We start from the raw sequence: 19,151 nt of genomic DNA, 5'->3' as shown, positions 1-19,151 counted from the left end.
CATTTTCGAGCAACGAAAAGACCTTTTATCTTTACTAGTGTTGGACGCACGTGAATCGAAGAGGACTTTGGCTAAGTGCGCGTCGTGATGACGTCACATGATGCGTCTTGCATCTTGGAGTTTGCTTGTTTTTGTAATCATTTCTGTGATCGCAAAATCCTGGAGGGTCTGTGTGTGAGGACGTGACAGAGCTGGACAGACTAAAAGACTGAAGTGGCGCTGCAGTTCTATTATTCGGCACTCCAAAGTTACTGTTGGAAAGGTAAGCGGGTGATTGAGCTGTGCTTTTTTTTTCTTTCTTTGTCCCATCATCGTTTAAAATCCAAGATATAAAGTATACACCAAATCAAAACTATATTAGAAAACGTCTTTTATATTCAAAATATCAAATTCAATTAAATTAGACCCCCCCCCCCCCCCATTTAGTTTTCTCAAGTGTGTATAACAATGACTTGCGTCGTTAACAATCACATTTAAAAAATAATACCAGCCTAATAATATAACAGCACTAGATTCTAAATAAATCAATAACGTAAATTTTTAGAGTCGACGCTTGCCTAATATTGTTTGGTGAGACTGTTGACCTTGTTTTTTTTTTTCATTGGCTGAAATGTCTGTGATAAAGTATAGTAAACTGATGTCTAATCAACTCAAGTCATTCTCATTTACCTTGACTGAAAGCGAGGGCGATGCGTCAGAGCACCTTTCAAGCAAGAAAATGGAGTCCAGATGAGAAACCAGCCAAAACATGACTGATGTGAGATTGTGGAAGCGGGCAGGGCTTCCAGTTAATATCAGAGAAAACGAAACACCTGCACAGCTGTCGATCATTTCAGATTCACACGTATTTTGAGTGATAACTCATACTGGTGTAGACCGATGTTAAACTGTGGTGCTCCTACCCAATGTAAATGCCTTAACAATGTCAGATTGGTTTTTGTCGGCTTGTTATTAAGAGACACACAGTTCTTTTGTTGATGTCACTTGCACATGATTTAAGTCTAAGTCCTTTATAGAGAATCACATCCACGTTTCTATGAGCAGGACCAAACCAGAGATGCTGATATTATACAACATCAACTTAACCCACTGCGCCACCACATGGCACCAACACAAGCCTCAAACCTGTAATGCTTACAGTCCAATTACCTACAGGATTTTACAGGTCTACAGGTGCAAGTGAAGAAAAAGTATTACTCAAACAGCATGGTGTATGCAGTCTGCTCTGGTGGCTCAGCAAGCAGGGCAGTGTGTTTTTCATACTCATGCTCAGGGTTCAGGCCTGGGCTCAAATGCATGAAATGTAGGCCTTTTCATTGAAAAGACATCCCAAAAAAATACAAGTTTTTTTTAAGGCACTGGTGACTCTGGGTAAGTAAGCAGGTGGATTGCTTTTCAGGATCCGAGTTCAAACCTCAGCTCAGGTGGAAGGAACGAGTTTTCTTTACAAGTGTGTAAGTGATGTAAAGTAAAAGATAAACCCCCCTAAAAAGTGAGCGCTTGTCAGAAGGTACTGGTGGCTCAGACGTGTAAGGGTGTGTCCCTCTGTGGTGCAATACCACACAGGATCAAGGCCTGTGCTGAAGGTGCTGGAACCCAGTGGGGCACTAAATCTGGCAAAGAGAGTGAAAGCCAGTATGTTCTACCTTGGGCTCCTGGAGAGGTGGAATGAGTGGTTATGCTACTCTGGGTTATCTCTTCTCTCATATATATAAATTATTCTTTTAATTATAATTTATTTATTATCCATCCATCTTCTACCGCTTATTCCTTCTTCAGGGTCGAAGGGGAACCTGGAGCCAATCCCGGGCATCGGGCACAAGGCGGGGTAAACCCTGGACAGGGTATTTATTTATTATATTTTTAAATATATATTTCTATATATTTCTATATGTAATATAGATTTATTATATTACAAAATTTTATGCTTATTTATATATATTTATATATATATATATATATATATATATATATATATATATATATATATATATACTTTATTCTTCTTCCATTCATTTACCTACTTTAATATACACACACTATCACTATCTTTACTTGCTCTTCTATATCAGCCACGTACACCATTACTCAGCAACTCTGTTTCTGGAGATCTACCTTCCTGAAGACTTTTATCTCCAACCGGAATGGTGCACTGACCATCTAATCATTGCCTTAAGAAGTTCTTGATCAACTAAAACAGGTGTTCGATTTTATCTGGAGATGAAACCTGCAGGAAGGAAGATCTTAATCACTGTCTTTCTTTCACTGCACACTTTCATTTCTGGCTACTTACTTATAATACACATTATGTTTTACACATTACTATTATACACATTTATGTTTTAAAAACATACTTTTCATCTACAGTAACTCCTGCATTCCTTCACAACTTGGGACTTGATCCAGGAATCTCAGCCCCACACACATTAAACCACTGAGCCCTGGATGCTGCCTGGATGAATGAATGAAACACCCTTGTTGGGGTTCAATGCCTGATTTCCAGTACCACTAACACAAACACCCTCACCAACACAGTGAGCCATAGTTTCTGACTGATAGCACAACTATTTTTGTGCATTTATCTTTCACAGTCTTGATGATTGAGGGAAAATAAAAGACAGCGAGACTTGAACCACTGAGCTCAGCAACAAGAGACAAACACTTTCCCACAAAACCATGGAGCTTCACGAGGAGCAGTCTGTTTATCCTAAATATGGACAGACCGCATCTGACATCCTACAACCTCCTCATCCACGACTCATAGCACAGTGCTTGTCTGCTCTGGTGGCTCATTGAGTAGGTACGCATGTGGTTCACTATGAGAGTCACAGTTCAAGACTCTGCTCGTCTTTCTAAGCACTCATCCTTGAGAAGGACAAACACCTGTAGGTAAGTTCGTTCCTTCCTCTGAAGGCACCAGGTCCTGCAGTGAGGTCCGACTTGTCTAGTAGTTCAAAATGCTCACTTCTTTATATATGAATGCAACATTACAACTTTTAACAGTGAAAGTAATACAGAGACTACACTAAGAGAACAACTGAGAAAATTTGTACTGGTCAGACATACCATGAAGTGAAAATAAGCACTACAAGAAACAAATGTGCATCGTTTCATGTCCAGTGTCCTTTCCCTTTCAGTGAATTGGCTTTCGTGCAGAACCTTTGGCGTGGAAGGATGAAGCAGAGATCAGAGTGCCTCTGGTGAGTTTGAGTAGATACTCCTGATAAAGCTAGTATAAAGCCAGCACATAAGATCTTAAATCAAATCTGAGGAGTAAAAACTGTATAGTGGGCTGTCAGGCTTTTAGTTAAAGAGAGAGATTTTTGACGGGTCTGGTGTTTCCCAAAGAAACGACGGCTCAAATAACAACACGTCTTACCTTTCCTTCACGTCTCTCACACTGCAACACGTTACATTTACGAGACAGTCAACAACAACTTAAAAGTTGTAACTTATAAGTTACTACTTATAAACGTGCAAATAAACTTTTTTGTTCTGCTCTACCTTGTGACACCAATCTTACATCCGTAACAAGCAGCACATCGAGCAGGCTACTAAGCATTTTTTTTTTTAAATGGGAAGTTGTTTGCCATCTATGCAAACGAGAATGGCCGTCTATTAAATTGAAGCACATCAATTTAGAATATGGATTTGTCAACGTCTGTTTAGTACACGAAAGTGTGAGAAATACCAAATGTCTCATGTGTCCTGGTGTTTCTTAGAACTTGGTCTACGCACGCTTTGATAAAGGAGACCCCTGACTGGATATGATCAAAGGAAGCTACAAATCCAGCGTGTACGCTGAACGGGTGGATTATTCTCAATCTGGCACCACGGCCGTGTATACAGACACGTTGTCATGGGAAATAATTTTTCTTTTTCAAGTTACAAATCAGCCATTAGTGAGGATGCTGCACTAGTGAAGAAACATAGTGTTGGGTGTTTCTGATATCATCCATAATATCCAACCTTTTTTTTTTAATCCCCAGGCCTGAAAATGACCAAAATATTCCAGATCAATCTTAGAAACAGGACCCAGTTTGATGGGAAGATTTCAAACCTTGAGAATGAACTTCTAACAGTGAGGTCAGTGATTATGTTAGAATATTTCAATTACAGTTATTACTACTATAAGACAGGACAGACCTTAATCTGTTCCTCGAGAGGGAAAAAAGACAGGAGGCAAGTTTCTGTCGGCCTAAACCCCTACATGCTTTATTTCAGTTCTAGGTGGCATCGAGCTCGAGAGCTGGACGAGGAAAAATACACACAGCGCCAAACACAAACGCAGGCTCCGCCCACACGTGCTCACACACACGCGCAAACACACACACACCCCTCCCTCCCTCACACATGGGACGGGTCTGTGAACGTGAATGGCAAAGGCTTTAAATTATCAGAATATGAGTCGATCACTGAGCAAATAGAAAATGTTTATGATATAGTAAGAAGAAAACAAACAAAAAAAAAAACTACAAAAGAATGGAAAAAAAAAAACCAAAAGCTGTAAAATATCATAGTTTACAATAATTCTTCACATTCAAAGGCTTTACATTTAAAAAACAAAAAAAACAAACAAACAAAAAAAAAAACATACACAGCAAGGCCCTCGAACGTGACTTCAATCCAAATATGATTCTCATATATTAGAATTTAAATAACACAGAGTAGTCGGGCCCCCGCACGGAGAAGAGCCCAAATAACCTTATACAAGAATAAAAATACAAAACCCGGATCCAAGAGTCGCCTCGCCTCGCCTCACCGCACTCGCCTCAAAGTTCATTATTACATCAACTATACATCACAGTCATCAGTTACCAACCAGGAAGAGGAGACACACACACACACACACACACACACACACACACATATATACACACTCATAGTCATACACACGTTCATCTCCTTCCTGTTAAAAACGCCCAAGTTAAAGAAGGAACTACATGTGCTCACATACACACTCTCAGGCATCCAATCATATCCAGACACTCACGTCTCCACTTAGGCGTGCACACACACACACACACACACACACACACACACACACACACTCCCATTGCAGATGATTTGAAGCAAAAAAAAAATAATAATAATAAAATAAGAACTGAAAATCAGTCGCACTATTGGCTCAGGGCCTTGTGGGAGGAGGGGGTAGGTGATGGATTACCCTCAGGAGAACTACATTACCCATAGTTCTGCAGTGAGGTGATGATTGCAATGGTTTCCTGTCTCTCTTTTTTTGTTGTTTTGTTCAGGTTTGTATTTTCTGTGGATTTTGGGAGAGAAAAAAAAAAAACCAACAAACAAAAAAAAAACAAACAAAAAAAAAAACACAAAACCACCACATCCTCCAATCAGATCGGCTAGACCAGCTACTGTGGCCAATCAGGGCAAAGGACCCGCCTTAACTCTATATGCAGACCAATCAGACAGACAGACAGACAGACAGACAGACAGGACACACCCCCTGCAATAAGATCCAGAGAGAGAAAAGAGACAGACGAAGAGCAACAGCGAGAAAGCGGTGGAGGTGTGCCTGTTCTGTGATTGGTCGAAGGGGTGCTGAGGGGTGGGGGGCGTGGCCGTAGGGGAAAAAGCTCCTATACGCTGGGGTTCTGGTGTTTGTGGTAGATCTTCCTCCACACTTCTTGGATCTTCTTGCACCATTTGTCAGCGTTGCCACTCGGGTCCATCAGGTAGTACGTCCGGTTCGGCTGAAACATTTTTAAAGTCATGATGAGAAAAGAAATCATTCTACAGGCTACTGCAATGAGAGAATATGAGAGAGAGAGAGAGAAATAAAAATGGGGAGCAAGAAAGGAGAGTGACAGAAAGAGAGCAAGAGAGAACAAAAGAAAGATGAAAAAGTAGAAAGAATGAAAGAGAAAATGAGAGGGTAAGAAAGAAAAGGACAGGATGAAAGAAAGAAGGAAAGCATAGGAAATAAAGACAGAATGAGAGAAATAAAGAGGAGGGAGACAAACAGAGAATAGGAAAGAGAAAAAGAGTAAGACAGAACGAAAGAAGGGGAGAAAGAAGGTGAACGAGAGAAAGAAAGAAGGTGAACGAGAATGAAATAAAGAAAGAGAAGGTGAAAGAAAAAAAGGTGGACGAGAGAGAAAGAAAGAAAGAAAGAAAGAAAGACAAGGTGAACGAGAGAAAGAAAGCAAAAAACAAAGTGAGAAAAAAAGAAATCTAAAGAAAAATGACAGTGTGTGTGTGTGTGTGTGTGTCACCGTGTGAACGAAGAAGGTTTTGAAGTTCTTGGCTTCTGGCCGCAGCTCCGGTGACCAGGGGATCTCCCCCTTCAGCACCTTATTCACCGGGTCAACATAGTACAGGTGAGGACCTTCAGTCAGGAGCAGCTGCCTGCGCCGGGCAAACAGACCCTACACACACACACACCTTTACATCATCTCTAATCATCATGTCAGACACACTACATTACCACTACACACTCCTCTTTATGTCACAAAAGCAGATTTGGACCTCACCTTACGCTTGTCGACTGGCCCCATCTTCAGGATAAGGTTATTCTCCACAAACTGGTGCCTGCAAATCACATACACACACACATACACTAGTGAAGCTTCTCTAAAATATTTATAGTGTATACACTGACAAATTACACAGTATGTGTGCTTGCATGTTTGATGTGTGTGTGTCTGTCTGTACCATGGGTTTGCAGCACTTTGCTTGTCCAGCAGGAGGCGCTTCTCCTCTTCGCTGAACTGCAGGTCTAGCTCCATGCTGTTGCTGTCCAGCTCATGAACATGTATGAACTGATCCACGCTGGGGGCGGGGTTACAGACAGGAAGTGGTCTTTCTGACGGTTCGGACAACGAGGGCGAAGGGCCGGGCTGTGCCACCTGCATGCTGCTGAACTGGCTTAAGAGGTCATCGTACTGAGAGAGAGAGAGAGAGAGAAGTGAGAGAGAGAGAGAGACAATATGTAAATTATTAGACATTGGTCCGGTAAAGTTTTAGTTATATAGGGGTGTGTGTGTGTGTGTGTGTGTGTGTGTGTGTGTGTGTTTACATTCCCGTAGCAGTCCTCATCATCCTCAGACATGGCGGGCAGGTAGGGCGTAAGCTTGGGCGGAGTCTGCAGGTGCAAGTCGTCCCAGCTGATCGTCTCAAAGAAAGGGTGGGATTTCAGCGGCTCGTATCCGCCCATTTCCTCACAGCCAATCCGCTTGCAAGGATCCAAAAACTGTCACATTTTACAATAAATAAATAAATAAAAATAAATAAATAAATACAGTGTAAGAGAGTTAGTATCAAAGAAAGTACAAATATTTCAGCTTTGGGCCTTATGCAGGAATTCATACACACATTCCTGCCTCAGAAATCCCCATATTAATAACAAAATAAATAAAAACATTTCCACAAAAGTTCCAAAGTTTTTAGTTTCTTGAACATTTCTCTCAATGCTGCAATACGTCCTTTCTCAAGGTATGTCAAGGTTCTATGTGTGGCAAAAACATAAATAAAATAAACCCAGGACACTCACCAGAAGCTGTTCCACTAGATTCTTGGCTTTGGGGAAGAATTTCTCAGGAAACTCGTACTCTAATTTAATAATCTTCTGGAATATAAGATACTCGTTCCTGTAAGAGAAAAGAGGATATTCAATTCCGTTCGTTTCAGTGGAATTAGCCAAAATCTCAGGATAATAAAAACAGCTAGCGACGAATTTCATTGTCGTATATTTGGCCTATATTCTGAAGCTCGCTGCGGTTCACGCTACATCACTTCACGCAAAGAGTAGCAAAACGATTTGAATTCGAATCGGCGAGTTTGTGGTTTGCCATTTGAGTCAATCCCAAATAAGGAATCGATTCCAAAATGAGTCAATTCTGACTGAAAAGTAAGAGTCGATCTCAAAGTTTTTACGTCAGTTCCTTTTTGACAATCGACTCTTTCTCTTTTTTTTTTTGGCGGGGCGGAAAGGGGGGGATCGACTCCAAGCTCCTTCGACATGAACCAAAAGCAGGACAGTGAACTGATGAACTTATACTGTGTAAGTTCTGACGGAGCTTGAAGTCAATCTAAAAAAAAAAAAAATAACCCCAAAGCTTCGAGACCTCACTCTTACTTTTGAGACAGGGAATCAACTCTTTTTGGAATCGGTTCTTTTTCGGGATCTACTCCCAAAAGAGCTGATTCCCTGACTGAAAAAGCAACAGTCAGTCCCAAATCTACACCAGTCGAATCTACACCAAAATACACCTCACCCAAACATCAGCGTGTTTCAGTGTTTCTGAGAGAAACATATTGGCCTTTATTTTGAATTTAACTGGCTGGACTCGAACAGACCAAGGTTTGGTCCCACTGCTTACACTAAAATATAGTTACACAAAAGTGTAAAGTTTGGATGTTTGATTTGAAAAAGCCTTCGCATTCAGTTTAGCATTCAGGAAGCATACACTCACCCTGCTCTGAATGGTGGTAGCCCGGCAACCAGCTGGTAAATAATACAGCCCAACGCCCAGAGATCCGAACTTAAGAAACAAAGCGAATTGTCAACATAAACGTCGTGAAATAATAATAATAATAATAATAATAATAATAATAATAATAATAATAAGCGTCACTGTGTGCGAAACCATATTGTAAATAAGTGCTTACCTCTTACAGGCAGATTTCTCAGTCAGTAACTCTGGGGAAACGTACTGAGCCGTACCAACAAACGAATTCGCTCGAGCTGTAAACAAACAACGTGCATTGAAAAAACGTGATTTGTAGCAGTCAGAGGTAAAGCTGTGAATTGTCTTTGTGGTTGCCTTGGTAACGCAATTGCTATAACGGAAATGAGAACAACTTCATTTGTGGATGTTCCACAACACTGAATATAACAAGAACTGTTTTAAAAGCAAATCAAACAAACAAAAAACCATGACGTCTCCTTTTCATAAATAAAAATCTAACTGATGCTAGAATAATCATGTAAACCAAGCTAAATTGAATGACCTTTAAACATGATTAATAGCTTATTTGTTCAGGTTTTTATTGAGTACTAACCTCTGTGTGTGTATGCGTGCGTGTGTGTGTGTGTGTGTGTGTGTGTGTGTGTGTGTGTGTGTCTTACCCTGCCTGCTGTCAGAGGAAAGCTGTTTGGCTGTGCCGAAGTCTGTGATCTGAATGTGCATGTCTTCACTGAGCAAAATGTTCTCTGGCTTCAGGTCTCTGCAGGAACACACACACACACACACACACGTCAGGTAAGTTACGTACACAAACATCAGTTAATCAAGCTGACCAAAAAAAAAAAGTGATTTAAATGAACATTACGATGTAACTATCTAGCGTGATAAGCGTGTCCTTGTGTTTGGAACGTGCTTTAGAACCGTAGCTCACGAGCCCAACCTGTGAATGATGCCTTTCTGGTGCAGGTACTCAAGCGCGCAGACGATCTCGGCCGAGTAGAACCGTGTGCAGGTCTCGTCGAAGGAACCGATCTTGCGGATGTACTTTAACAACTCGCCGTTCTTAGCGTAGCTCAGACCGAAATCTGCGTAGTGCTCAGGAAACATTTTAGGACACAAGCCACGGTTTGTAAAAAGGTCCATTTTATTTGTCTCAATTAGCAGACAATGTTTCTGGATTTCTGTGATCTCACACAATACGCTCGACAGAATCTACCACACAGCTCCTGAGTGACGAGGTAGATATAGTCCCCTCTGAAACTATTGGAGTGGCAAGGCCATTTTTTTTATTTGGCTGTAGACTGAACACTTATTCCCTGATATTTTCTATGCAGACGTGCTAGAACCCAGTGCGTTTTGTATCAGACCACCCAAGTTGTAGGTGAGCAAAAGTATTGGAACATGTGACTGTGCATTTGTTGTTAAAAGAGATAAGCCAACATGTAGACCAGAGAGCTGTCTATGGGAGAAAAGCATCAAGGATACAGAGCTTCTCCTCATCCTGGAAGGTAAAGTATAATTTGACGAAAAATGGGTGATCCAGGTTGGACATCACGTCCCTCTCTCTCTTCACGTACTGCGCCTTGTTCTCCTTCATGATGTGGCGCTTCTCCAGGATCTTAACTGCACACACACACACACACACACACACAGAATGCATATTACACATCTCAGGAAAAGGCTTGGGGTCTGCATGACTAGACATTATGTTTCCAAAGGGTGCTAATACACACACACACACACACACACACTTTTTTCCATCTTCTCAACATTTGGACTACTCATGCTATAAGCACGTACTGTAAAATGGAAAACAGTTCCAGTGGGATTTTTTTTGGTAACTGATTACAATAGATATCAAGCTACTGTTAAAATGGCACTTGAGGGTGGGGCCTGAATGACTGGTAGCCACACCCCTAATTATAATTTGTTCCGGCCAGGTCAGTGTCAATCTGGAAGCACTAAACTGTACTTCTCCTTGTTGCTGGGGTGGTACCCTCAAGTGTACACCTTTGTACCTTTAGCATGTATCTTTCACCATGAAAATTTTAAACCAAGTTATGTTCCTTAGGTGTTTTACGTGGCTGAGAAAACCTGATCACAAAACTGCGTTATGGTCCATATTTCTTGCTGCAGACATGAGGGGAACAAAAAACAGTTACAAATCTCTGGTACCAAAAGTTTCAGTACTTTGCGCACCCACGTTGTCTGGCTGACTGATGGTTCACCTGTTGTTCTTGTATTTTGGTAGCTAACTGTAAGCTAACATATATAATGACATTGGGGACACATGAGACTTCCTTACTTGCATATTCCTTCCCCGTTGAGTGTTCTTTCGCCAGGACAACCTACGACACAGAAAGATGACAAACACCAAATTAAAAGCCCGTTCCAGTCCTTTATCCAGACTCACGGTTTGTTTTCTTTCCCTCCATCTATTTATTTATTTATCCATCCATCCATCCATCCATCCATCCATCCCTCCTCCCCACACACACACCATTAGCATCAAAGCTGTTGTTATGGGAGAAGACAGAAGAGCTTTTCATTATCACTTAATAACGCAGTGAACGAGTGGGTAGGTATGTGGGCGGGGATGAGTAAGAAAGGAGAGCAGGTGATTTCTAAGAGTGGACATGTGTGTGTTTGAGGCCCTCATGAGAGCGGCCTCTAGAGGCGAAATAAAAACCATTGCTGACAGATTTTGTTGTATTATTTGAAGTGTTTTTTTAAATTAATTTTGGACAACTCCATTTTTATTTGTTATTTGGAGTGTTACTTTTTGGTTCCGTTTGGATGTCTCTCTTTTATTTACTTTACTATTTATTTCTTTTAAAAAGTACAGTACAGTTTTAATGGTACAATCAGTACTGTTTATTTTTGTAGTAGTTTTTTTTTTTATGAAAACAGAATCTAAAAAATGACTAATGACAGTCTATTCTGACATAAATGTAAATCAAACAAGTTACTAAAGTCTTTCCCAAACCTGTAAGAAGAATTTGATGTACAACACGTCTACAACAAGCGATGTTTTAAGTTAGGCGATCATGTCTCCTCAATTCTGAGCATTTCGAATGTGGGCGTGTTTTTGAGTCCATATATGGAATTCTGCAATTAGTAAGAAGGAAATCGCCGTCATTTAATTTCACAGATCTGCTAAGGTCTCATGACGTACCAAAGGATTTTGACCTCATATTCATACACGTTCATAATTTCACCGCTAACACTAGATAGCGAGCTACCATAAGCTAACATAACCCAACGATGGAAAACAAGGACTGGAGGCTGATCCGAACATCTGCAGGGCTTTTTTTTTTTTTTTTTAGAAATATGAATGCATTTGGACATACCGTAGAGAAGGAGCCCTCTCCCAGGATCTTGCCGAATTTGAAATCCTCAGGTCTCTTCTTGCGTGTCTGAGTCAGCTGAGGGGGCGGGGCCTGGCCCTCCATGCTGTTGCCGTGGCGATGGGGTGCTTCCTGCTGACCTCTTACCATGGATGGACACGGGCAGAGACCAGAGGAGTGGAGGGGTACGACATCATACTACACAAACAAACAAAAACGTAAAGTCAATAATCCGAGCGTTTGATAAATAATCCGTATCATCATTACGTTTTCACCATTTCCACTGCACGAGATTCCCGTTCTTGCACAGGTACCGTCTGAGCCAAGCCGAGATCAGATGAGATGTACGAGTTACGCTAAGAATAAAGCAGACTACTGATAGATCAACAACACACTTGGAGGCGTGGTTATAAACCATCAACAAATCGTTAAGGAGGTGCTGGTACCACCACAAAGTTGATTATTTTCCCCACAAATTCCTCTTACACCACAACAAAATTCCAACGATTACAATTATTTATTCCTTAAATAAACAACTTCATACTTATTAAACCGTTTGTAGTTACATTTAAGGTTGCGGGAAAACTCATCATCAACACCTTCCGACCAATCAGAATCTTGAATCTGTCAGTGCCGTGGTATAAAGCGTGACGTTTAACGTTGTAACTATTTTATACACGAATTTCTGACTTGTTCACTTTACATTTTTATCGTTCAACGGTCCTGACAAGATTGTGCTATTGCACAAATTAACATGAAATCAAGGGAACTCCTTTATATCCGGAGGAGCTTTCTCAACATTACTGCATCATGTGACATCATAACAACGCGCATTCAGCGAAAGCAATCTTTGATTCACGTGCGTCGAACATGAGTACAGCTAAAAGGTCTCGGTTACCGACAAACATCACTCCGTTCGAAACAATTTCGTGCAACTGTGACTTCAACAATTCAATTAGTTTTCTGAAAGAAAAAAAGCATTAAAAAGTCGCAGCAAAATCAAGCATTTTTGGCCATGATAATCACAAAAAAAAACTCAGTGAAATCCTGTACGGACTAATCTAAGGAAGGTTTCAGTGGCTGAGGGAAAGTAGTTTTTTCTTTTATAAACATAACTTTCAGCAGTTAGTGAACGTTATGAGGACACCACAGTAGATGAGGCTAGCGATGAATCGGTGCTGCACTTGTGCAGGAAGGTTTTTTAACGCTGACTTCACAAGTGGAAAATAGGAGCAACGAATAACCACACGAATATGGCTTTATCGGCGAGAGTCTGCAAGCTTCCATTCGCAGCTTACGTGCAACTCAAAGGTTTTAAGTCCCGTGGGTCAGTGCAAGACTGGTGCTGTGTCAGTCAAATCTGATCTGATCCACAGTTTCGGGGCGATATCACTTTCAGAGTGCTAACCAAACATTTCAAATTTAATTTCGCGATTTCGGTTCCGGGATCAAAATCGACGTCTTATCACACTTGGTTTCCACATTATATTTTATTTTAACGGCGTTATCCGTATCCACTATGGCGCTCCTGAATTCTGGATTCTGATTGGTCAGGAGGTGGCTCGTTTTCTGTAACAGCAGCTCTAATACGTTATCATTTCTATGGTAGCAGCTTACGCGGGGACTTGTAAGGTGGATGCTTCCTAAAATCTATGCCTGATGGATGTTATTAAACATTTACGGAAGGAGTCTCCAGTGTCAGCGCTTCATAACAGGTATCCTAAGATGGGAAAATCTTCACAATAGAGGACTCTTATTAACTTCAAGATGGGGGGGGTGGGTGGAGTAGAGGAGTAGAGGTCGGTAAAGGAGAAGACTTTCCACAACATTAGTGGAAACATGGTGCAGAACAACCACTTGCGACGGACACAGCGTAAATGATAACGGGAATCCTGTCTCGATATACCCTCACACGCTGTGTTTATTGGAAGCCTTGTGTAAACACACACCTTTGTGAAGGTGTGTAAAGTGTCCTTCTGACACTGAAACACTGTGCTGTGAGTTTTATTCAGGGTTTGTGGGGACCTCAGTGCACGGGGTGGGGCTTTCACGATTCCCAAACATTTCCTTACGATTCCGACTCAGAAGGTCGAAAACACTCGTCCTCTTCTCCTCTCTCTTTTCTTTTTATAAAGTGATGGTGCTAAGTATAGCAAGTGAACACAAGACACATTAAAATAAATTTATAAATACAAATAAATTTTAAAAAAGTCCTGCGTTTCGCTACATCACGATGTTATTGACATTGACACACACACAGAGCAGCAGTGAAACATGGCTTGAAGTGCACTTCAAGTCAAAAGTCCACTCATTAGCCAGAGGCCTCGCTAACTCAGACACTACAGCTAACTAACCAACCAACCAACTAGCGACCTACCTACTTACCACGAACAGTCTTTTCACTGACGTCATAAAACCGAGACGGGCGAAATGACGACGTTTTGAAGTTTAATCTGTTTGTGTGTCAAGTCAATTAGGCTTAGCTACTCCAGCTAGCACAGAGCCCGGGTTAAGGCGTTAACTCCGAATGCTAGCAACCCCGACTCGAAATAAACGTTAGACAACCGACACAAAAAGCTCTGAGAGTTCTCACTACGTGTTCAATATATTTACGAGCGATTCACGTTATCGTTAGATGTAACATAAGTTAGCATCCTAGCTAGCTATTTAGCTAGCTGCCGCAGTTAGCATCCTAGCTAGGGAGCTAGACGTCCCACTGGATACAATATAAAAGGCTTGACAGTTGGGCGAATAATAAAACATGACGTTAAATAGCATATAACTAATATAAGGCGTAAATGAATTATTATCACAAGTAAAACGACAACACTGCCCCTCTACTATAACAAACACGGCTAACGGACAACTATTATGCTAAAGATGTTAGCTGGTATTTTACAACAATTTTCATTTCGCACCCGTATTTCGCCAAACCACGCCTCCTTGCCTTAGAAATTCGTACACACGAGCTACTCGCCGATTTGTTGACAGACGAGGAAAGTGCCGCGAGCCCGCCAATCACGGCGCTACAAACCGGAACACTCGGAATACGGATGCGGAATAAAATAACAAACCGGACAAGGTTAGCCCCAAAGCAGGCTAAACTGCCTAGCCACCGCCGCGGTTGAACCGAAGGCCCCGCAGGAGAAATGTTATCAAGCGGGCGCGGTGCGTGCCGCGCGGACCGGCGGCTTCGAGCCAGCGCCGGGAACGCAGCCCTGATACTCACCATCTGACTCGTGGCTCTTGCCATGGACGTTTTCCGCCAGTATTTAATCCGGATTAAATAATCACAGAGCCCGCAGTCATGGCCGCCACTGCGCCTGCATTTCACCGCCGTGACGTCATTTCACAACAACGTTACCGCAGTCACGGAGGTGCGGACACGGTGAGCTCGCGCGCGCCCTCTAGCGGAAGTAAAAAAGAAAAAGAAAAAAGACAACACCACAACAACAGCTGAGCGCGTATTAAACAGCGCTGTTGAATTCTCAATTCTGATTGGTCACAACGTGTTGAATACATTTTCGGAAAGTAGTTCCGGCTGCAAGGTTTATATCAATGCGCACATTCTAGTACATTGTGTGAATAAATTAACGTGTAACTGATGTAGTGACGATTTTTTTTTCTGCAGGGAGACGTTTGTTGAACATTTTTTGTAAGGAATGTCCAATGTAAACAACTTTATTATCCCAGTCTATGAAAGACACAGGAAAGTCTCTTTTTTTGTCTTATTAACGGTATCTGCGACGGAGGTTTCCTGAAACAATCACAGACACCGCACTCAGGCCAGACACGTGCTGCGTCTCAGTTCGCTAACTTATTATATATACACTATGCACTATATATACACTATAAACCAAAACATACATATTTTGAGTGTGTCGCAAAAGAGAATGCGGGACATACCAACACGTCATGTCACGGAAGAGAATGTTCACTGTAAACAAACTCCTCATTGCGTTTCTTCCTTCATTATTCCTTACATAATTTATACTATATTATTATTTAAATTACCATTCCCTCGATTTATTTTCCCACAGCTCTGTAAAACGCATCAAAAAGCAAACTGTCGCAAAGCTCCTCATCTCTCACGCAAGGAGATGTGGACGATATATTCACTGAAAAAAAGTGTCCTTTTTTGAGGAAATGTACCATTTATTTAAAAATAATAATAATAATAATAAAATGTAAAAAAAAAAAAAAAAAAAAGGTAATTTTGAATTTGATGGCCACAACACGTCTCAAAAAATCAGGACGTGGGCAACAAAAGGCTGGGAAAGTAAGCGGTCGCGTCGGACAGGGTGTCTGATGATTACAGACCCAATGACCCCAGTGGCCCCAAGTTTCCGTCACTCATGACGTGTCCAAGAACATCACACGATGTGAGAAAAACCAAGAGAAAGTGATACCCACTATAAACACGCGAGAACAATAACTTGTTTCTTAGATGTTCCACAACATTAAACATGCGGTATTTGCGGTATAAGAGAGAGGAACGAACAAGATTGTGACGTGCTGTTATGGAAAAATAATCAACAATGGGGCGATTGCACACATATAGTTATTTATTTTCCATTAAGAAAGGAAGATTATACATAATTATAGTACAGGATTCCAGGTTTTTAAGAGCTCTTGTGATAAGAGGAACACCAAGACGAGCTTTATCCATTAGGGATTGAACCACAGACTGGATGAACACACCCCGTAACAAACAATTCTTCCTTTCTTGACCAACTCTGGGTCTCGGAGTTAATTTACATATCTGTCAAACACATTAGGCTGAACAAGAGCAACTTCTATTATTATCAGCTATACCGTCCTGTTACTTATTATTATTATTATTATCCTTCTAACCACCCTTCCCTGATAAAATGAATCTTTGCTCAAGCCCTGACGTTTTGAGACCAAATACATGTTTGCATTTCTTCACGACTCGTCTTCAATATTCTCCTTGTCTTTTTTCTCATCTTCGGCAGCGTCTTTTTCATCCTCCTCCTCCTGCTCGTCGTCTTCTTCAGAAGTCTCTGCCTCGCTGCTTTCGGTGTCGTCCTCTTCCTCTCTACGTGCACAGAAAGTTGAAAGTGCAAATAAATCACACATCATTCAGGACAGCAGATGAAACACAGAAGTAGTCGCCCACAAACTCAAACGTAAAAAAAGTTAAACGAACCAAGTATTACAAAAGAAATGGCACCTCATTATTATTATTATTATTTTTTTTTAAATCATTCAACAAGTAGTGTGTATTAAACTCTCGGGTAATATACTGATCTCTATGAAGTGCTTCTTCCTACCGGAGTGGTCTGTTGAGGTTCATACACTCTCTCCCCGAGTCCACGTCAAAAGGATCTGAGTCACACACGCGCGCAAAAATAAAACCCAAGATTAAACAACTTGCATTTTTAAAAATGTTTTGTTTTGCCGTGCTTTATTTTACTGCTCAAATTCCTTAGAAGAATCCTGAATAAATGTAATAAGTGCTGTTTACACTATTTTTAAAAAAAAGGCCTCACCTAACTCTTCCTCCTCTGAGGGGGAGGAGGTGAGGTACTCCTTCTCCACCGTGAGCAGCTCCTCCTCTGATTTGCAAGTGGCGTAGCGCTGCAGGAGCGTTTTATTCAGCTCGAGGAACCCCAAACCCCACTTAAACTTCCTTAACAGGAGCACAGCCAGGTCCTGAAATCCTAACACACACACACAATGTTAGAGTTTAAATCTCATACTCTAGCCTTTATCAGCATCACTTCCTTTTCCTTTGATTGACAGGTGAGCGTAAGGTATATTATGTATGACGCAAATAATGAACGTTTTGTAAGAAAACATGACGTAAGAAACAAAACAAAACGGGGGCGTGCTGCTCCAGGAAAATAACTCGATTGACGGCCGGGTGCGGATTACCTACAATGCAGAAGGTGGCCGCGTAGGCCTCGACGCAGCTCAGCTTGCACGGCTTGCCATAGTTCACAGGATTGGCCGCCACCAAATAAGGCAGCAGCCTCGGGTGTGAGCCAATCATCTTACTGAAGGGCGTGTCCTCGAGCCTCGCCCACGAGCAGTCGATCACCGCAAGACCGCCCTCAGCCACGATCTCCCTGATGAGCACAGAAAAAAACACAGCCTAGTAAACACAACACGCTAGCGGCGACTGGACCATCGCCAGTCGAGTCACGAGTTCCACCAGAGCTCACCTGTCAGCGGGTGTAACATATTTGACGCCCATGGGACTGAGGACGAGGCCGTTAAAACGCTGGTTGAGGCGGAGGCAGCGCACCAGGCCTTTCCGGGCCAGTTTGCGTCCGGTGCAGCGCTTCGGGTCACAGTGACCCAGTTCCCACATGGCCAGCGGGCACGGAAACTTCGCAGACGCTGCCGCCGCCGCCGCATCCTCGGACTCTGTGCTTTTACACTGCGCTGTAATACACACGTGTTAATATTTACTACATTCTTAAGCTATTTCACATTCACGTCAATGCTTAAACTTAATGCTTTCAGATCCCATCAACGTCAAAGTCAAAAGAGGTTTCTTGTGATCTCTGTATTATCGCAAAGACCGATATCGTCATACTGATTAACAAGCGATATATCGTGCAGACCTGACGGGTCCCACTGATACACACGTGACTCGACACGTATCTCATCTCACCACCCACCTTCCAAAAACTCCTGCATTTCTTCCGTGAACGTTTCCAAAGACTTTCCTTTCATTTTGTGTCGCTTGTCTTTGCCTCTGCTGGTTTGTCGCTCGCTCTGAAACGGTTTTTTGCGCCCCATTGCTAACACTAACTTCACGAGACAGATCAATAAACTTTCACACCGTTTTCCGACGGCTTAATTACACGCTAACGGGGATAGTTTGACATTTCTAAATAAGAAATGAATATGCAGCACGTCTAACCCGTTCATGTTCGCCTCGGCTGACACGCTGAGAAACCGCAAGAGATGTCAGCTAACAGTTTTGAGCGACGTGACGTAACGTGCTAACATGCTAACAAGCGACTTTCCCAGACGCTTCACAGCCAGAATGCCCGGATGTGAGCCAGGCTTCTGATTGGTCTTCAAAATCCGGCGTCGCTCTGTGAAGTTACAAAAATTCATTTGAAACGCAATATAAAAACACAAGCAGCGCCTTATCATATTATTATTATTATTTATAATTTTTATTCTTAATTATAATGGGGAAAACTAATCAATTTTGAAATGTCTGTAACAAAGCAGCATTCAATTCGGAGCTGCCGTAAACCTGTGTAACAAGTGATGCTCCCTTCACGTGTTATCGGATTTTTGCGTTAAGACGTGTTTTCGAGTTGCACACAAATCCCCGTTCGGTTACTCGTTATAATTTTCATACACGAGATTCTGACTTGTGCTTATTAAA

At 41.8% G+C, this 19,151-nt stretch overlaps 2 protein-coding genes and 1 long non-coding RNA gene across 4 annotated transcripts; 1 reads left to right on the top strand and 2 right to left on the bottom strand.

Annotated features, from left to right (window-relative positions):
* Positions 1-104: 104 nt before the first annotated feature.
* Positions 105-5,152, top strand: LOC108264478 (uncharacterized). 2 transcript variants are annotated; one of them, XR_001812429.3, is made up of 5 exons: positions 105-262; positions 1,780-1,844; positions 2,368-2,889; positions 3,138-3,200; positions 3,723-5,152. It is a non-coding gene; the product is annotated as an uncharacterized LOC108264478 (long non-coding RNA). The 2 variants fall into 2 exon arrangements; XR_006980839.2 differs by having other exon boundaries at positions 3,138-5,152.
* Positions 4,188-15,164, bottom strand: pdpk1b (3-phosphoinositide dependent protein kinase 1b). The gene is made up of 14 exons (XM_017465971.3): positions 15,006-15,164; positions 11,780-11,974; positions 10,735-10,777; positions 9,915-10,052; positions 9,370-9,514; positions 9,092-9,189; positions 8,632-8,707; positions 8,436-8,504; positions 7,514-7,610; positions 7,040-7,213; positions 6,676-6,905; positions 6,495-6,552; positions 6,237-6,389; positions 4,188-5,714 (listed from the first exon to the last, which is right to left on the bottom strand). The coding sequence occupies exons 1-14, from the start codon at positions 15,027-15,029 to the stop codon at positions 5,601-5,603; spliced, it is 1,614 nt and encodes a 537-aa protein (XP_017321460.2). The 5' UTR covers positions 15,030-15,164; the 3' UTR covers positions 4,188-5,600.
* Positions 15,165-16,323: 1,159 nt separating this feature from the next.
* tsr3 (TSR3 ribosome maturation factor) lies at positions 16,324-18,793 on the bottom strand. The gene is made up of 6 exons (XM_017465994.3): positions 18,427-18,793; positions 17,965-18,187; positions 17,675-17,868; positions 17,290-17,460; positions 17,071-17,125; positions 16,324-16,835 (listed from the first exon to the last, which is right to left on the bottom strand). Exons 1-6 carry the CDS (start codon positions 18,545-18,547, stop codon positions 16,703-16,705), a joined length of 897 nt encoding a protein of 298 aa, XP_017321483.1. The 5' UTR covers positions 18,548-18,793; the 3' UTR covers positions 16,324-16,702.
* Positions 18,794-19,151: the final 358 nt, after the last annotated feature.

Source organism: Ictalurus punctatus, chromosome 1, assembly GCF_001660625.3.
Source record: "Ictalurus punctatus breed USDA103 chromosome 1, Coco_2.0, whole genome shotgun sequence".
In the NCBI taxonomy this organism is placed as follows: domain Eukaryota; kingdom Metazoa; phylum Chordata; class Actinopteri; order Siluriformes; family Ictaluridae; genus Ictalurus; species Ictalurus punctatus.
Note: the sequence above shows the minus strand (reverse complement) of the source record. Positions and strands in the feature narration are given on the sequence as shown.